General features: G+C 37.8%; 1 protein-coding gene across 3 annotated transcripts in view; it reads left to right on the forward strand.

The window, feature by feature from the left end:
• The window catches only part of dennd1b (DENN/MADD domain containing 1B), a 131356-nt gene that overhangs the window by 101294 nt on the left and 12774 nt on the right, over positions 1-17288 (forward strand). For 2 of the 3 annotated variants that reach the window (XM_055020310.1, XM_055020314.1), the window contains 5 exons: positions 1549-1639; positions 4793-4833; positions 7477-7512; positions 7863-7919; positions 10385-10474. In XM_055020310.1, the coding sequence (XP_054876285.1) occupies positions 1549-1639; positions 4793-4833; positions 7477-7512; positions 7863-7919; positions 10385-10474 (315 nt within the window). Of the gene's footprint in view, positions 1-1548; positions 1648-4792; positions 4834-7476; positions 7513-7862; positions 7920-10384; positions 10475-17288 lie in introns of those variants that run through there. The other variant, XM_055020322.1, reaches the window with a different exon arrangement.

Consider the following 17288-nt stretch of genomic DNA (forward strand, 5'->3'; position numbering starts at 1 on the left):
TTGGGGTTTTTTTTTAGAGGTGGTTTACATGTTTGTGATCACAGCCTGCCATTGTTGAGTAATGTCCAATTAAGGCCCACAGCGAGGCAGGTAATCTGGCCGAGGTTTGAGTGGGGGTGCAGGGTGTTTAAGTGGAGGCTCGGGCTAGGTGATGATTTGGGTTGATTATCTCCGCTAATTGGACCAGCCATGTAGCGGAGCAGCCGATGGAGTCTGCAGTCTCACCTCTCATTAAAATGATCTAATGATTAGTTTCCAGCTCTCCTGACCAGAGAAGCGGGTAGCCGTGTCGGTCGCTAGTTAGCAGGCTGTCCCTGAGGACATGCACCCAAGAACAGGCTGTACTGGTGTTACACAGTGGACGTGCTAACACAAGGGGGAGGAGTAGGATTGTTGCATTTAAAAAAAAGTGGTCTGACAATATGTTGCTGTCAAGTTTTTTTCCATTCTTGGAAGACTATAATACCATTTGTTAATTATTAAAAAAGTTAAATAGGGTTTGGAAGGTTGAAGGTTTATCTCACTAATTAATGATATCAGTTAAAAAAGTTTGCCTTGAAAACAGATGGATTTTTTTCTTTACATAAATTATAATTATTTTCAGTATGTTGTTGCAGAATTTTACCTGTTTTTCCACCTACTTGGACAAAAAAAAACATGGCTACAACTGAAAATATTTATGCTTATGGTTCAAGTGTCAAAGATCATCTTAATATCTAAACATGTCAATATATATGTATATAACTTCTGAAAGTCAACTTTTCTGTGTTTTACAGGACTAGAGGATCTATTACCCATTTTCCCAGAGTATTATTTGTTTGCAAAAATATTGAGACATTACTAATAAAGTGAAACTTTGGCTCGGTTAACATGCACTATGATTGTTTATATTAAATTAGGAAGATTTTCATTGTTAATAACTATGTAAAAGAATTGTTTTTAAAATCCAGCTTTGACAGGATATGCAACAGAGTTAAAATACTCCTGGTGTGGCAGCAAATTCTTTATAATGGTCCAAATTGCTCTAAAGAGGTTTTGATGTGTTTGTAACTATTATCTCTCTCCACTAGTTTGATTTAATCATACTCTGCAGGAGCCCAGCAAGCAAGCTCTTATCGCTTTTTTATACAAAGAATGCACTTAGTTTATTAATTTAACTCGACGAGTGTTTGTTATTGTTTATTTTGTGACACACTAATGTGCTGTTTGTCACTGAGCTAATAAAACGTGCAGCTGTCTCGGCTGTTAAGTGCTTATTTATGACGTGGAGTTTAGTGGGCTCTGTGTTACAAAGGGAGGAAATGAAACTTCCTCATGTCTCAGACAGTGTGCAGAATTTAGACTGCAGCTCTAATCCCTCATCTGCTCCATATTAACAAATCCCTATTACCTGGAAACTCACCTAATCTCTGGATGTAGTTTCCGTCAGGTAGGATTAATAACACCCCTCTGAGGCTCAAGTGTTTGAATCTGTGTATATGTGAGAGTGCCCCCTCTCCCGCTTCCCCTCCACTCCTTTAATAAGCATGTTGTAATTTATGGTTGCAGTTCATCGACGGACGGCTGGCCAAATTAAACGCAGGCCGCGGCTTCACCGATGTGTTTGAAGAAGAGATCACAGAGGGGGGCTTCTGTGGAAGTGAGTAGTGCCAGACTTGTCTGTCAATAAGATTAACTGTATTTATTTGTCATATTTATTGCACCTCAGTGATGCTGTTATGCCATTGTTCATGTGAAGCACAGGGAAAAATAAACCAAAAGAGTTATGTTTAACACTTTTACTGCAGTAGAAATTGTGTTTTCAACCAAGTAAAGCTTTATGTGTTTAAATTTTTTTAAAAATAAATACGTAAAACCCATTATGATGTTTGAGTTAGCATCATGAGCTACAAATGTCATAAGATAAACTCCTGGTTGTTTAGTCATGTTGCTCCAGCTCAAAACTCAGTTCTGACACCAGAAAAGTGAAAATGAACAGACCCTCTATCATTGACTAAATTAGCTAAAAACAATCCCACTGTAAATTTACCACAAACTTCTCAGTTTATCCTGAGAAGCTCCTGAAAGTCTTGACTCTTTTTGGGAAAGAGGAAGAAGCTGAAATGACAGAGAAGATCTTGAGTCTTTGCTTAGGCCCAACTATGAATCACCAGCATGTAACTCTGATGCTGATCTGTCAGACTCTTGATGAGGACGAGTATGTTATTGCTGTTGATGCATGTACATACCACACGTGGATCTGATTAAAGTAGTTTTTTATGAAAAAGGTATTTTAGTTCACTTACTGAGTTCAAAAATTAAAACAGTGTAAAGATTGATAAGTCACAAAGTGACATATTTGAATAATTATGGCTTATAACTCATGAAAGCCCAAAATTCTATTATGAAAGTTAATATTTCACATAAAACTAAAAGAAAAATTTTTTAATTTAGAACTATCAGTCTGCTGAAGGTATGTTCTTGTACTGTGAAGTATATGCACTGAGCACTTTTTCATGAATTACAGTATCAATGCTCTTTGAGTTAAACAAGGCCCAGATTGCTTCATATTGGCAGGGCTTTGGTTCTAGGATAGGATAACTACAGCTCTCAAAGTTGTAGTTATTCTCATCAACCACGCTTATTTCCTAACACACTTTTTCCTTCCACTTAACTTTTCATTAAACTACTTTGATACATCATGAAGTGAGGGCCGAGTTTCTCTATCAAAGACAGATTTTATTTTCTTCCTTACCATCCTCAGAGATGTCATTGACTCCGCTGGACAGGTTTCAAGTTTGCCAAAACTTTTTTGTACAACTTCATTCTTCCAACATCTGGTGACATGAAGATACAGACCAACAGGTTTTGGCTCTTGGCCTTTGTCACATACAGCTAATTTACTCTATATGTTAGAGTAAAATATCTGCTGATCATCAGGATGATCATATTATAAAACGTCTAAATATATCACTCTGCCTAATAATTCAAAACATGTCTCACATTTTGCACTTAAACTAAAGAAGTCGGTTAACTTTTCAATGATATAACTGTTTGCGCCTGTATTGTATTTCTGCTTCACATTTTTGTTGTGTATGAAGATGCATGGCTTTGAGCAAATAGCACTCCTGCATCATCTCTTTACACATAAAGCATATGTAAATAATCTCCTGCTAAGTCAGCATTGTGCCATTTATAGTACACACTGCTATTAATGTATGTTCCCAATAATAATTGTACATAATGTAATGCGGCGCTCTGCAAATGTCATGCCTGCCCCGACAGCTAGAAGAATCCTTGACTACAAATTCAGTATTTCATTCCAAGCTGAAAGCCAAAGCAGAAATGTCTGTCTGTGTGTGTGTGTGTGTGTGTGTGTGTGTGTGTGTGTGTGTGTGTGTGTGTGTGTGTGTGTGTGTGTGTGTGTGTGTGTGTGTGTGTGTGGTGTGTGTGTGTGTGTGTGTGTGTGTGTGTGTGTGTGTGTGTGAGGTTTGTCTCTTTGTGAGCATGACTGGATGGATTTTGTGGAATCCAGGAAAAAGGAAAAACCAGTTAAATTTTAGTGAAAGAATGAAAAATGCATCTGAAAACTAAAATAAAACATTGCCCTTGATCGCACGGCCTTTCAGTTTCTTTTCAGATTCCTGTTTGAATTCAGAATCAAAATTTTATCTCATGCCGACAACAAAGAAGCGCAGATATCAGAAAAATCCTTTTCTATGAAACTAAAAAAGAAGTTTAAGGGAAAATCCTAGCAAAATGTTTATCAATCTTCTTTTTTCATATTTTGATTTATAATGTAACAGTTGTGTTGTCCCTGTACAGCTAAGTACAGAAATGTTTGGATGTAATTTTTCTTTTTGCTTCTTAAACAAAACATTCAAGGTGTGCAATAAAAGAAGCTGAAAGCAAAACACACAACCCAATGGTTTGGTTTTATAAAAGATTCCTAAAGCCTTAGAGGATTCTCTGCAAAATGTCATAATGCAACTTTTATTGTCGCAATTTGTGTTAAATTTTAACTCCCAAAAATGAAAGTTTACCAAACAGCTTAAATATTTATTTTATTCTTACTTTTTTACACTTCGACGTTTGTGATCATCCAAAAAAAACAATGTTAAGATCAGACAAAGATAAATCACACAAACATAAAAATAGTGTTTCAAGGCCGATTTTCTTTATTAAAGTGGACAAATTTGAGAGTTTATGTGAAAATATAGCTGCCCCTCCTGGTAAATCACAAGTTCACCTTCCAAATCTTGGTTTGATTTCTGCCAGACCTGCAGATTTAAGTAATCACTTACATAGAACCTTTCCGGCAGCATGAGGTAGGCTGACAAAAAGCAGCATCTAGGGCATGTGTTTCTGCCCTGTGTTTGGGAAAACAGTCACTTCCATCCATCAGTCAGCAAAGGTTTTAAAGTAATTTCCAAGGATTTGGGATTCATGTGAATCACTACTTCCACATGGAGCCTGGTTGGTTTGGATATTTATTTTTAAATAAATAGCAATCATGGTTTCAAAACTGCATTTTGTATTTACTTGTCTTTGGATGTTCATATTTGTTTGATGACCTGGTGTAAAACAAATATGTGGCAAAAAAGAAAGATTAATAGTAAAAACATATGAGGAGAATATTTTTCATAAGGCCTAAAATCTTTTTAAGCTGTAGTTTATTTAGGATTGTTTATTTTTGGGTCTGAGTGTTGCTCATAGAGATTCATAATGTTGCTTTTGAAACATCCTGAAAACAGCGAGCTTCTGATGAAACAGTGATTAATTCATATCTCTGGTTTTCCCCTCGTCTCCTCAGGTAATTCAAGGTCCTACCAGCAATGGATGCACACTGTGAAGGTATTTACACAACGTCCTGTACAGCATCCAGCTTCTCTCTCCGGGTTCCTTGTGTTTCATTTTATTCTCCACTTATATTTAATTGAAGGCCTGATTGACACAGCTCAGTGTTTGAAGTCTTGCTGTTGCCTTTGGAATGAAGGGGTTGCCTGAACGTACAGATCCAGCTGGAGTGTGTGTGTGTGTGTGTGTAGCGGCGCGTGCAGCAGGACACTGGATACAGACAGGGAGGAAGACAGAAGCGATTTGACGTGACAAGACGTCCTCCGACATGACATGTTGATCTGGCAGCAAACACAGGCGTTACGCCGCTGAACCAGCCCAAGAACATACATCTCTTCCTCCTTCATCTCTTTCGGGCCCTTCCCTCATATCCTTTCCTTCCCTTATCTATCTGTCTTTATCTCTCTCCCCCTTTTCATCTCTGTCACCCCTCCTCCCCATTTTTCCCCCCATCTCTCGCTCTCCCTCACCCTCCCTATCTCCCCACGCCGTCAGCTAAGGCTGAATTAGTTCTCTAGAGTGCTCTTCAAAGGTTTGTTAAAGTTCACATTTCCTGACTGACAGGGATCTATAAGAGAGGCCTTCACCTCAGCCCCTCTCCTCCTCTCTGTCTGCCAACTTCTGAAACACTGTCTGCCATTTACTTTGTTTAGCCGTTTAGTCGCCGTTTTGTGCTTACACTAAAGACCAAACTGAGAAGAAAGAGAAAAGAAAAAAGACATTGAGAGAAACGGGTTGGGCACCATAATGTCAGCCTTCCAAACCCAGAGGATGAACTGGGCTCATACAGTCCCCTTCATCACCCCTTTAGGCTTCTTTTTAATAAAAAGCTCACGAATGCTGTGCATTGCTTAGTTCATTGAAGGTATGCTAGTTTATCAGCACCATTTTCTGCTGTTCCTACAATATGGCTGAGCGATGCAGAATTGCATGAATTTTCAAAATGACTGATAATTTCACTGGTCAAGTTTAGCGCGGAATAATTTTTGACTTTTAAACTTAGAAGGCTGTGACACTGACACTACATTTCTACTACAAAAACGATCTATTAAATACTCTACAGGATGTTTAATGACTGGGCGATTAAACGTTCGATTTAATCAAGCTCATTTACGTCCAATACTTATCGGGAGTTCAGCCACCTCTCAGGAGTTTCAGCAAATCAGTTTTAGAGGTTGAAATTTGATTTCTGATGCCTGACATTAACCTTAAGGGGAAAACAGAAAGAAGGAGGAGCCACCTTTTAATCCGTTAGCATCAGAACCTCCAGTGAACTTGGAAAGAGCCTCATATTGGGTGGTTTTCTTTCTCTGAATGCTATTCCATGTTTTCATGTTTCCATCTCTGCTTGAAGCATAACTGGCTTTTTCTTGTCCAACATTTGTATTTTTTTAAAACAAGAGTTTGTGTTTCTTGTAAATATGTTTACTCACTGAAAAAAGGATTAATCTTCAGTTTTGGTGTTTTGGATAAAAATGAAAATAAACTTTTTTATTTTTTTGATTGAAAGAAAATTGGCCGATTTCTAATCCTTTTCTAGATGATTAGTGTTTGTATTTTTATATTTTGCTTCTGACAAAACCATTCTCAAACCCAATTTATCAGGTCCTCTATAACCACAGATTAATTCAAATAAAAACTGGAACATTTCTACATCAAAATCTTATTCATTGGCTGTTAAAGCAGATATCTCTATATATTTAAATCCTAGACTCAAACATCATTTTGAATCACTTTTAACATATTTTACTCAACTCTATCATCCTGCATTGTGTATCAGATATTGAATAATCATCTAAGTACATTCCCTTACCCATTTAGACTTTAATTAGTGCCTTACTGCCAATAGACGAATCTAAATGTCACACAGGGGAACTTCGTCGGCTCATGCAACATTTGAGATATCGTATTTATCGAATGTTTCAGATACAGATACTTTTCTGTTTTAATTCATGATAAAACGCATTTCTCTAAATGAAGCCTTCACTTTACTTTTGTGTGTAGTAATTATCACCAGAAAACATTTTTTATATAATTTTTTGTCTTGGTAAAATGACCTTTTGCATGTTGTTAACAATGGCTGACTGAGTCTTTTTATCGGCTGAGCTCACCGTTAGTGAGCCATCTGAGCACAGACGTTTTCCTCTCTACATTCACTAATAGGTGCAACTGTAGGCTTTAGTCAGTTTGATCCAGCACAACTTCAAAGTTTTCCAAAGTCGACTTCGATGTCTGTTGGTTTACAGTTTAGGCTGTTAAAGCTGCAGTATGTGACTTTTATGTTTTTTAAAAGTGGGGTTTTTTTTTGTTTTGTTTTTTTTACGCATTTGTTGAAACTGTCACCAGTTTAATATGAGACAGATAATCTGTGAAAGGATAGAGTTCCTTCACCTCCTCCCTGATCTACTATTGTTGTCTGAAGAAATGCACCCCTCCAAGTCAAAAATAACCAATCAGAGCCAGGTTGGTGTCTGACTGCTGTCAATCAGGCCTGTGCACGTGTTGCAATGTCTTATAGTAATAAAATCCACAACGTCCTTTAAAATCTCTTATTTTTGTCCTTGTATGAATGAATGCCTGGTTTTGTGTCGATATGTAAAATCTTCAAATCTCTGACTATAGTTTTCTTTTTTATCACAGAGAGGAGGAGCATTTTTCAACACAGCTGTGTCAAAGGTATTTAATACTTGTTTTTTTCTACAGAAAGAAGTGGTGATCTTGAAAGTTATAATGTATCTTCAAAAACATGTTGATTATAATTGGTAATGTAGCTAAAGAGCATTGTTCGTGGCTGGCTGTGGCGTCGTACGCTGTATAATAGGTGGTCAGGGTGCCCTTTCATGTTATCGCCTCCTGTTAGTGAGCGAGGCTCTCTCATCCAGCCTTTTGTCTGCGTGGTTTTGCCACAGGGATCAAAGAATTTCTTGATGTTACACGAAACCAGAACAGAATGCTAATTCAATATGTTTTGATTAGTAATCTGTCTTTGTGTCTGGGTGTGTTTGTGTGTGTTTCACCCCTCCTAGGCCAAGGTTCATGCCAGGCGGGGCATTCGGGACATAAAGGGCAGACTTAAAGCAAGGGTGAGCCAGCATGCACCTTCACACCTTTCCGACACAGTTTGCGCTGCATGCCAACACACACACGCGTACACAACTTTGTTCAGAGACATGCAGACAGACACATGCCTCCCTCATAGAAACAGACAGGAAAGCTGCTTTACATGGAGTGTGTGATTCTGACGTAGGGACCTTTTAATGACTGTTGAAGCCTGCTTAGCGCTTTGTTCGGGGCTGTACATTTTTAACTAGCGCCCCTCTGGCTATGGCCTGTCATGTCATCCGAAACCCCAGCCCTTCTTTTCTCTTTTATTGTCTGCATATTTCATCAGTGAGCCTGTGATTTCCTCAAAGCTAATGTAACGAGGTGTATGTTTCCATAAGCCTGATGGATTTGATAAGGCAATAGCAGTTTGATCTGTCAGTGGGAAGCAAGGAGAGAGGGCAATGATGACGAACACGAGGCGTGCGCTTCGTTCTGCACAAACACATTCGGTGGAGGCAAACACAGGTGCAGAAATCTGTTTGATTTTGAAGTTTTATGTTCGTTCAGGGGAGAAATTAATTTGTGATTGCACAGAGTCTCGAGTGCACTGCTTTCTATCAGCTCCAGGGATATGAGAGCATGAAGAATGTGTCTAAGGTGTTTCATTAATATTCTATGCTTTTAATCTTTGAAGAAATTTGTTTAAAATATTAAGATAAGCATAAAAATATCTTGAGAATAGGCTGAGTGATGTGGACTTAGAATTTTATCACAATATTATGATGTACTATCTGCCACGGTGTATCAGAGCCATTGGAGAAAGGGAAAAAAATTCTGACAAAAAGAAATTTTCTAGAAAAAAAACAAGAAAGATTCTGAGTTTGAAAAGTCAAAAATTTTGCTTGAAAAAACAAATAAATTTTTCGATGAATCTCAGAAACAAATAAAAAAGTTGGGAAATTCACAAGTTTTTTCTGGAAAATTTGAGGTTTAAGTTTCTGAGTTTCCTCTTTCAGATTTTTGCCTTTTCAAACTCAGAAATTTCTGAGATTTTTAGTGGAAGTTGCAGTGGTTGAATACTAATAAATCAGTCGAGAAGCAGATGAACCATGCTTATCTTTCGCTGATTAATCTGAAGGGGGTTTCTGTTCTTTGGGTTAGAAATTTTAGTTTTTGTGAAAATAAGTTTTCACAAAAACTTTTGTTTGTGAAAATAAAATTTTGCATGTTAAAAGACAAAAGAGCATGTTTGTAGTCCTTGAGTGGGTTTTGTAGTTTTTTAAAGATCTTGATGATACCTTTTCTTGTTGTGTTCAAATACTGTCTGCCTTTGGTATCAATGGATACTATTTTGTTATCTTTTACTTGTATAAAGTAAAAACTCAACAATTTTATGACATTTAGTTTCTTTTTTTCCCCACAGTGTACATAGTTGACATGACCACTTACTAGAGGTGCCTCATTAGGTATAGCTGTCTTCCCCAATTCATTGCAATTTTCTGTTGCGTATCACAGCAGACCAGCAACATTTGTTTAAAATATTAAAGTAAAGAAATATTTTCATGTTGTTGAGAGGAGAAATTAATTTGTGATTGCACAGTCTCCACATCACAAACATTTTGGATTAATTATGCTTCACTAATCTGGAATAGACTTCCAGAGAAGAGCATTACAGTAGAACTTATCCTATTTAAGTTTCTCACATTAATCTAAATTTGAAGATTAGCTGTTCTTTGTGTTTAAAATTTTGGGCTTGTTTTCCATAGTAGGTAACATTGTTCACTAGTGAATGAGTTTGGTTTAATGTTCTCTCTTCCTATAATCTATGGATACCATTTAAATTAGCGTTTATGATTTACTTCTCCAAAAACACAAAAAAGGCAACAATATTTACTTGGATGTTTCAAAGATGTCTGAAATGTACCAGAATGAGTAGCGCAGCGCTGCTCCTTCCCAATATTGTTGCTGCACACTGCCAGTCGGCTGGCTGAAAGAAAATCCCTATGTTTATGGGGGGTTTTATTTTCACTATTTCAAGAAAAACAAGTTCAGCTATTTTGACATATTTACAGTTGGAAAAAATACAATCATAAATTGAGAACTAAGGTATCTCCACTCTTAACTTTTTCTAATGCAGCACTGTTTTTAAACTACAGCTTGAGAAATTTGAATATATTTGTAGCAAAAGGAGAAATAATTTTGTTTTAAATGCAGTGAAATTATATTTTTCCTCAAGATTATCATGCTCCAAGACTCTTGTATAGGTCCATGCCAAACACAGCTCATTTATTTTAAAATGTGTCACGTAATGACTTTTTTCAGGCTATAAATAAATATATAAGCAGACTGATCTTTTAACCTGTGAATTGAATGTACTTTACTGGATGATGTGCCACATTTATACGGGTCAGAAATCCACACATTGGTGCTCACACTGATCACCCATTAGACAAAAAGTCTCAGATTTATATTCACCATCTCTCTCTCTTTCTCTCTCTCTCAGGAAGACGAAGAAGACGGGATGACAGTCCGTCCAGGGTCTCCCACCAGCACCAAGAGCCTGTCTCCAAGGAGACTGCAAAAGATGAGACGGGTACAACGTGCACACACACACACACCCCCCCACACCCACACACACACACCCCCCCACACACACACACACACACACACACACACACACACACACACACACACAGTGATACAAAAGCACATCAGTCAATGAGTTTTGCACATTTACACTGCCTGATCGCACCACAGCTCAGTTTTCACTTTACCAACATTAATTCAGCCTTCCACTTTTGCACTATTTTCTGTCCACTTTCTTTTCTTGATGCAATTTTTTCTCCTTTTATTTTTTTGTAGCACCAGATCTTTTTTTTCTTCTCCTCCTCTCTCCCCCCTCCTCATGCTCTCTGTTGGAAGTACAGCAGTTTGTCAGGGTTCCAAATGTAATCATAAGCATTTTTCCTTCCCTTTCAACACGCTCGTTGTTGTACACTCAGTGGTTTTCTCTGAACAGCACGGACAGTCGTAGCAACTCATCTGCTGGTCAGCATTTTCTCTGAAGAATTTGCTTGTGCTCCAAAAATGGATTGCAAAAATCTCGTCTTTGTTGTATGCAAAGCTGGTGCTTGATGTGCAAAACACACAATCGTCAGTAAATATACCAGGAAGGATGACATGTTTTCTTGTTTAATTATAACAAACTAATGAAGAAGTTTATTTTTTCTAATTCTAAAAGTGAACATAAGTTTCATAAGGTAGGGAGTTTCTGATTATGCAGTGTTATGCAAAAGTATTTACACCCACTGAACTTTTCCAAATTGTGTCACAACCACAAACTGAAATTGACTTCATGTGCAAAATAGTGAATAACAGTGAAGCAAAGAGCTCAGTCATCACACCAGTCATTTTAAGGAAGCTTATTGGTCCCCCAAAAACGACAAAAAATCCGAGCATTATCATCAATCAATAAAACCCCCACAGGCTGAACTTTGAAATTGGACATTGTGCTGCTAACACTTAGCTTTCGTCAACAACTCAGAGGTGGAAGTCAGAGGAATTTTAACAATCGAGGTACTCGAATCATTCGAGGAATCGTTTCAGCCCTATGAAGATGCTTTGATAGAAACCGGTGGTCGCCACCTTCAGTCCTCAACAGCCTTCATGTTTTAGATAGGTAGGGAAATTTTATTTACATAGCAAATCTTCAGCAACAGGGCAATTCAAAGTGCTTTACATGAATTAAAATACAAACCAAAGGAAAGACAAAAAGGTAAAGGTATAAAACTACAGATTGGTTCCCCATGTTTAATAAGAATAATTAATTAACTAGTAGGGGTTTCTCTTTATTCTTGATCTAATGAAACTAAATGTTGGTTCTCTTTGTTTCATTCTTGTTCTGGGTTGTTAAGTATATTGTACTTTCTAAGTTTGTTCTAGATTTGTAACCTAATAGGAATGAGTTTCTCTAAGTCTTGCTTCGATATGAAAACTATAAAGCTAAATCTTGGTCTAGAGTAATAAGTACTCCACCGTTTATAAAAGTAGCTAAATGTTGATCTAAGGTAATGAGTACACCGCAATTTCCTAAAGTAATAAACTAAACCGTTTTGTAGATGTGCCACTGGTTTACACCATTCCATTCCTCGCTCTGTATTTAATGTTGTTGACCTGCTGGAAGGTCAGCTTCCATGTTTTTTGCTTCTTCTAACCAGCAAAAAAACTTACGCTCGAGTTTCATCACAAACGTCACAGGATCATGCTGTCTGCTCAGAGTTGCTGAGAAATATCAATGGCCAGACCTTCTGCCACATGTTTGCTGTGTTCCTTACTTAGTTTGTGGCAAACTCCAGAAACAATTAAACATTCTTTCCAGTCCTCCATAAAAGTGGAGTGAACAACTAATAGTTGTCCTTTTGACCCTTTCCTCCTTCCTGCACTGTGCATCCAGAGTTATCATGTATTTTGGTTGCTATTTTGAACAATGCTCTCCTTTTGCTTTCAGTGTATATGTGCTTGTTAGGTTTGAATTTTTACCACATCCTTTTTGTTTTTGAGTCGTGGTTTGAGCAAAATGCTCAAAGCTTTGGGATATTGTTTTATAACCTAACCATGCTTTTCATTTTTCCACCGCTTAATCTGTGATCTGTCAGCTCTGGTCTTCATTAAGATATTTTTTTCCCACTATTATAATGTAACAAACTTCTAACATCTTTAGAGAAAGGATGTATTTATGCAGTGATTAGATGACACACATGTAAACTCAATTTACAAATCACCTGAATGCAGTTGTTTACAAAAACTTTTCCTTTGGGGGTATCAAGCATCAGAAGAGATCACTACAAATGCACACCACACTCTTCAGATTTCTATTTATTCCAAAAATTTAAAATGATACTAAAGGAGAATAATTTACACTAGGACAAAATTTCAAGTCATTATCTGCAGGTTGAGTGGAAATGCATTTTTGCAAGATATTTTGAAAAATTCACAGTAATTCATTTCATCCGAGTAAAATACTTTCAATTTTGTAGTTGAGCCGTGAAAAAAAATATATAAAAGTTAATACTTCCTCAGGGAGCTTTTTGTCATCTACCACCTCATATCTACACCTCTGGAGGATTTTCCACCTCTTATTTTTAAACACATAAATTGTAGGTGGACTGTGGGAATAAAAAAAAAAAGTAACAACAAAAAAAAAACAACGGATGCCTGCATGCACATGCTGACATTTCGGTCGCAGCCGCGTACGGGTGTGATTAGGAGAGCTTGTGCTGTGTCTAATTAGCGTTGTGTTTCCTGTGTGTGTGATGAGGCTGGAAAGTCTTAGTGTGGGGAAGGTGTGACGGCCGGGGGAGAGAGAGGAGAAGAACGGCAATTAGGGATTTTCTAAAGGCCTCCTCGGACACCCTCCTCCCCCGCCGCTCCCCCTCACACAAAGACGGCCCGCCGCACACACACAGATTGACTGTTAACACACACACACACCGGGCTCAGGATATACACTCACACCCATGTTCATGCCACTGAGGCCTGCTCATTGCCACAGTAACAGGTCCCTGGAGACGGCGGGAGGAGGGACGGTCAGGACGCAGGACGGCGTGTCCCACAGCGTGGCTATTGTGTGTCTGTTTACATGTAGCCAATCACTCTCTTGTTAATCATACACTCTGACCATTACTGTCTTTTCTTACTGGCCCACCTCTCTTATTTTGTTGGATGAATAATTAAACTATATGAAAACTCTCATCAGGGTTTTTGTGTAAAACATAATAAAAAAAAACTGTAAATTCAGAAGCCAAGAGGACTTTCATAATTTATGGTTGTATGTTTTTATTAATCATCAAAAGATGGAAACTCCACAAAAATGTCTCTAGAAAATGTTGCAAAATTTATACATTTGTCCTATTTTCTAGCTCATCTTTTTCATTTTTCCACTGAGTCTGGAAACAGAAGCAAAACCCAAATCATTTAGGTAGAGATGCTCTCCAGGTCTTTGTTTTCTGAAAGCACTCTTTTCTATTTTCACCTGTTTATTACAGGGCATATTTACATTCCTGTTTATGGAAACAGCAATTGTTTCAACTCTTTATTATTCACCTTTTATCTGTAGTTATTTCTCTCTTTGAGGCTGACTCCTATACATTGTTGATACTGATGTTCCTTCTGCCCACAACCGTCTTGACCAGGTGTTCTTTCCTCGAGAAATTGATCTCAAGAGACCAACACGGTTAAATAAAGGTTAAGTGAAATTACCTGCAAACATCTCCCACTCGGCAAGCTTCCTTTTGCTTGGTCAACCTTTTATTCTTCGCTCCATTTATAGGGTCAAATTTCTGTCCATACCATCTGCGAAAACTACAATGACAGTATTTTGTTGCCAAATCTAAAAATAATGCTTTAGTCTGGCTTTGATTTATTTATTTGAGTGGGAAAAGATTAGAAGGGAATAAAGAAAATAGTTTTCAGTTGCAAAAATTCAAAAAGTGATGAAGTAGAAACCTCACAGTTGGAGGAAAACAGGCTTTAACCTGTTTTTGAAAATGTATTTAATTTAACAGTTCATTTATACATGAGTTTGAGAAGTAACAAGGCAGTATGTACATTTAATTGTTCTCAGGTGTGCATCTTAACTTAAATGTTTTAACAAAGCAGAATGAGTAACTTGACTTTTTTTTAAGTTTAATGTGATAGGCCAACACAATGTTGCTCATAATTTAGTTGGAGAAAAAGTATGAATGGTTTTTGAACATTTTTATAAATCTGAAAAATGTTCTCTGCACACATATTCAGTCTCATCAGTAGTTGGTGGTGAAGTTTCTACCAGTGTTACACATCTGGAGAGGGAAAATGTTGCCCTTTCTTCTTTACAAAATAACTCAAGCCCAGTGAGGGTTGATGAAGATCTAATGTGATGATCAGTTTTAAAGTCTCATCACAGTTAAAAATGACCACACCATGATGCTTTCACTGCCATGTTTCGCTGTCGGTAGGTTCTGTTCTGATTTGTGGGTTGACAGATTGTCCAGCCTGAGCTGTGTGTCTGTGCAGCTCCTCCAGAGTCTCCATGTGCAGCTCCTCCAGAGTCTCCATGGGCAGCTTGCTGTTCTCTGGTTAGTGAATTTGTCTGACTGTTTCTCCATCAAACCTCTGAGGTTTTTTGGAACAGCATATTTACACTGAGATTAAAGTACTGAGTCTGAATACAAAAATGCAAGCCACATTTTTTAGATTTTAATTTGTAAAAATCATATTTTTGTCTTATTTGCCTTTGTGTTGGTTTCTCATTTAAAGTTAAATTAAATAACATGTAAAAAAGGGTGAGGGTTAGTTTGTCATCAAAAATTGGCAGATAATTAGTGACATTCCACACTATTGTATAAAGCAAATATTCCTTCTGCATTTTTAGCGTTGTTCATATTTGAAGCCAACATCTCTGTCTGCCTCTTTTTAATTCATCACAGGAAAATAATCAGTTATGAAATTCCTATTCTATATGCTCAGCTAACTCCTGCGCCAACGTAGAAGTGCCGCTGTCACATGTATCTAAATTTGAGCTGCATCCGGCCGTGTGAATGATCTGTAATGATCGGCGAGTGTGTCGACCGAGGATGTGGGCATGGATCATTTCGTTTGACGAAAGCGGGACTGAATTGGACTCCTGAATGTTTCTGCATTTCTTCTGGCTCCTTTAGCACCAGATTGTGTTTAATATTTATTTTACTATATGCATGTTTGCTTGTGTGTTTTATGTGCTTTTGTGATGCAAATAGAATGTATGTCTGTACCAGAGCGCTTTAATCCAAAGACTACATTGTGCCTGTGTGCTCAGCGTGCACAAACAGGCATGCATTTTGCAGTTTGCCTCAGGTTGGAAGCTGCAGAGTGACAGCTGCTAAGAGCACAGAGGAGAGGTAGAGGTTGGGACAGTGTTATAGACAATGACAGCCAGCAGGCACGTGGCCGGCCTGAGCCCCAGGCTCACCTGGTGAGGTAGGAGGGATGCCAGCCTGGAGAGCAACTCGGGGTTCAGGGGAGACCGGGGGGGCTCACACAGATGTAAAACAGGAAAAAGAAATCACAGGTGTTTTTTTTTTGTTTTTTTTAAAGACAGCTCAGTGTTTGACTGTTCACCTGAGTTTTTGTGCCTCGTGTATTCACATCCTGCAGTGGTTGAGTATGATTCTCAAGAAATGTAAATTAGGGCTGAAATTTGTCTTGGAGCTCAAGGATTGATTTCTACACATGTTGCTCATTGAGAGTTCACTGTGTTCAGGTTACACCAAAGAGCTGGTTTCTGCAGAAAGTGAATAGATGGTGGATAATCCATGCTGTAATAATGAGTTGTAAATTATGGAGCATATTTGATTGTGTTTGTCGAGGTGAAAATGATATTTTCTAGTATAGTTAGCCCAGTTATGATGATAATGTCTTGTATTAATGCTAGATATTTGAGTGCATCACAGGTTAGTTTAAGTGCAGTGTCTCTCTCCATAGCTGAGCATGTGTTTTCATGGTTATTTGTATGAATTTGTTGTCTCCACTTGCTGTGTTCATATTCTCCTCAGAGACTTGCTGCCTTCCTCTCTGGAGCTAAAGTGCCATCTACTGGTGGTTATAAAGTGCTGCACTGATTTACAGACATGGTCATTTCACTGTAAGGATTTAGTTTGCTCTGACAAAATGAGCATACTGCATTCTCCTTCTTCTTCTTCTATTGCTCCTGTTTAAGTTGCAGCCAGCTGGACAGAGGAACTGTGAATTTCTCCTCCTGTTATTTCTTTTTTTATTCGTTCTTTTAAAGCAAACAAATAGTTGGCCGTTCATATGCGAATTCTTTGGTTCTCCCCAATGTTTGCTTGCATTTTATCAGCATTCTTTAACATGCACTGCCAAGCTGTGAGATCACTGCCCACTCAGAAATGCTATATAAAATATATGTCCAGCTCGTTTTTTTGGCCCTGCTGCTGAGAGGCGTAGCTGCTTCACTTCGCCGGTCGCACAGTGAGAAAAGTCAAGTTTAGGGAAAAGTTTGTTTCTCCTGATCAAGCTACTGTAATGCATTTCATGCATGACCATTTAGCAATTTAAATCTAAAGATATATTATTAGTTTGGATTCATTTCATAGCTTGACTTTAGCAAAAGAACATTCAGAGAGGAGGAGATAAGTGATTTTATTGCAACTTTTTATATGCAGTGTAGATTTATATTGCAGCACGACTGTTTTTATCAGAGTTTGCAGATAAGCTCTGATCGGTAATTGAATCTGAACAATCCAATGTTTTTATTCCTACTCATTAAAAAAGTTTTTAAACAAATCAATCAGCAGCAGCGTGTGCTCTGATGTATTTTGTTTTAGTTTAACCTTATTTTTTATATTTGGAACATGTTTTGATAATTACAG

This window comes from Poeciliopsis prolifica, unplaced genomic scaffold (genome assembly GCF_027474105.1).
Source record: "Poeciliopsis prolifica strain line A6 unplaced genomic scaffold, Auburn_PproV2 SCAFFOLD002, whole genome shotgun sequence".
Taxonomy (NCBI): Eukaryota; Metazoa; Chordata; class Actinopteri; order Cyprinodontiformes; family Poeciliidae; genus Poeciliopsis; species Poeciliopsis prolifica.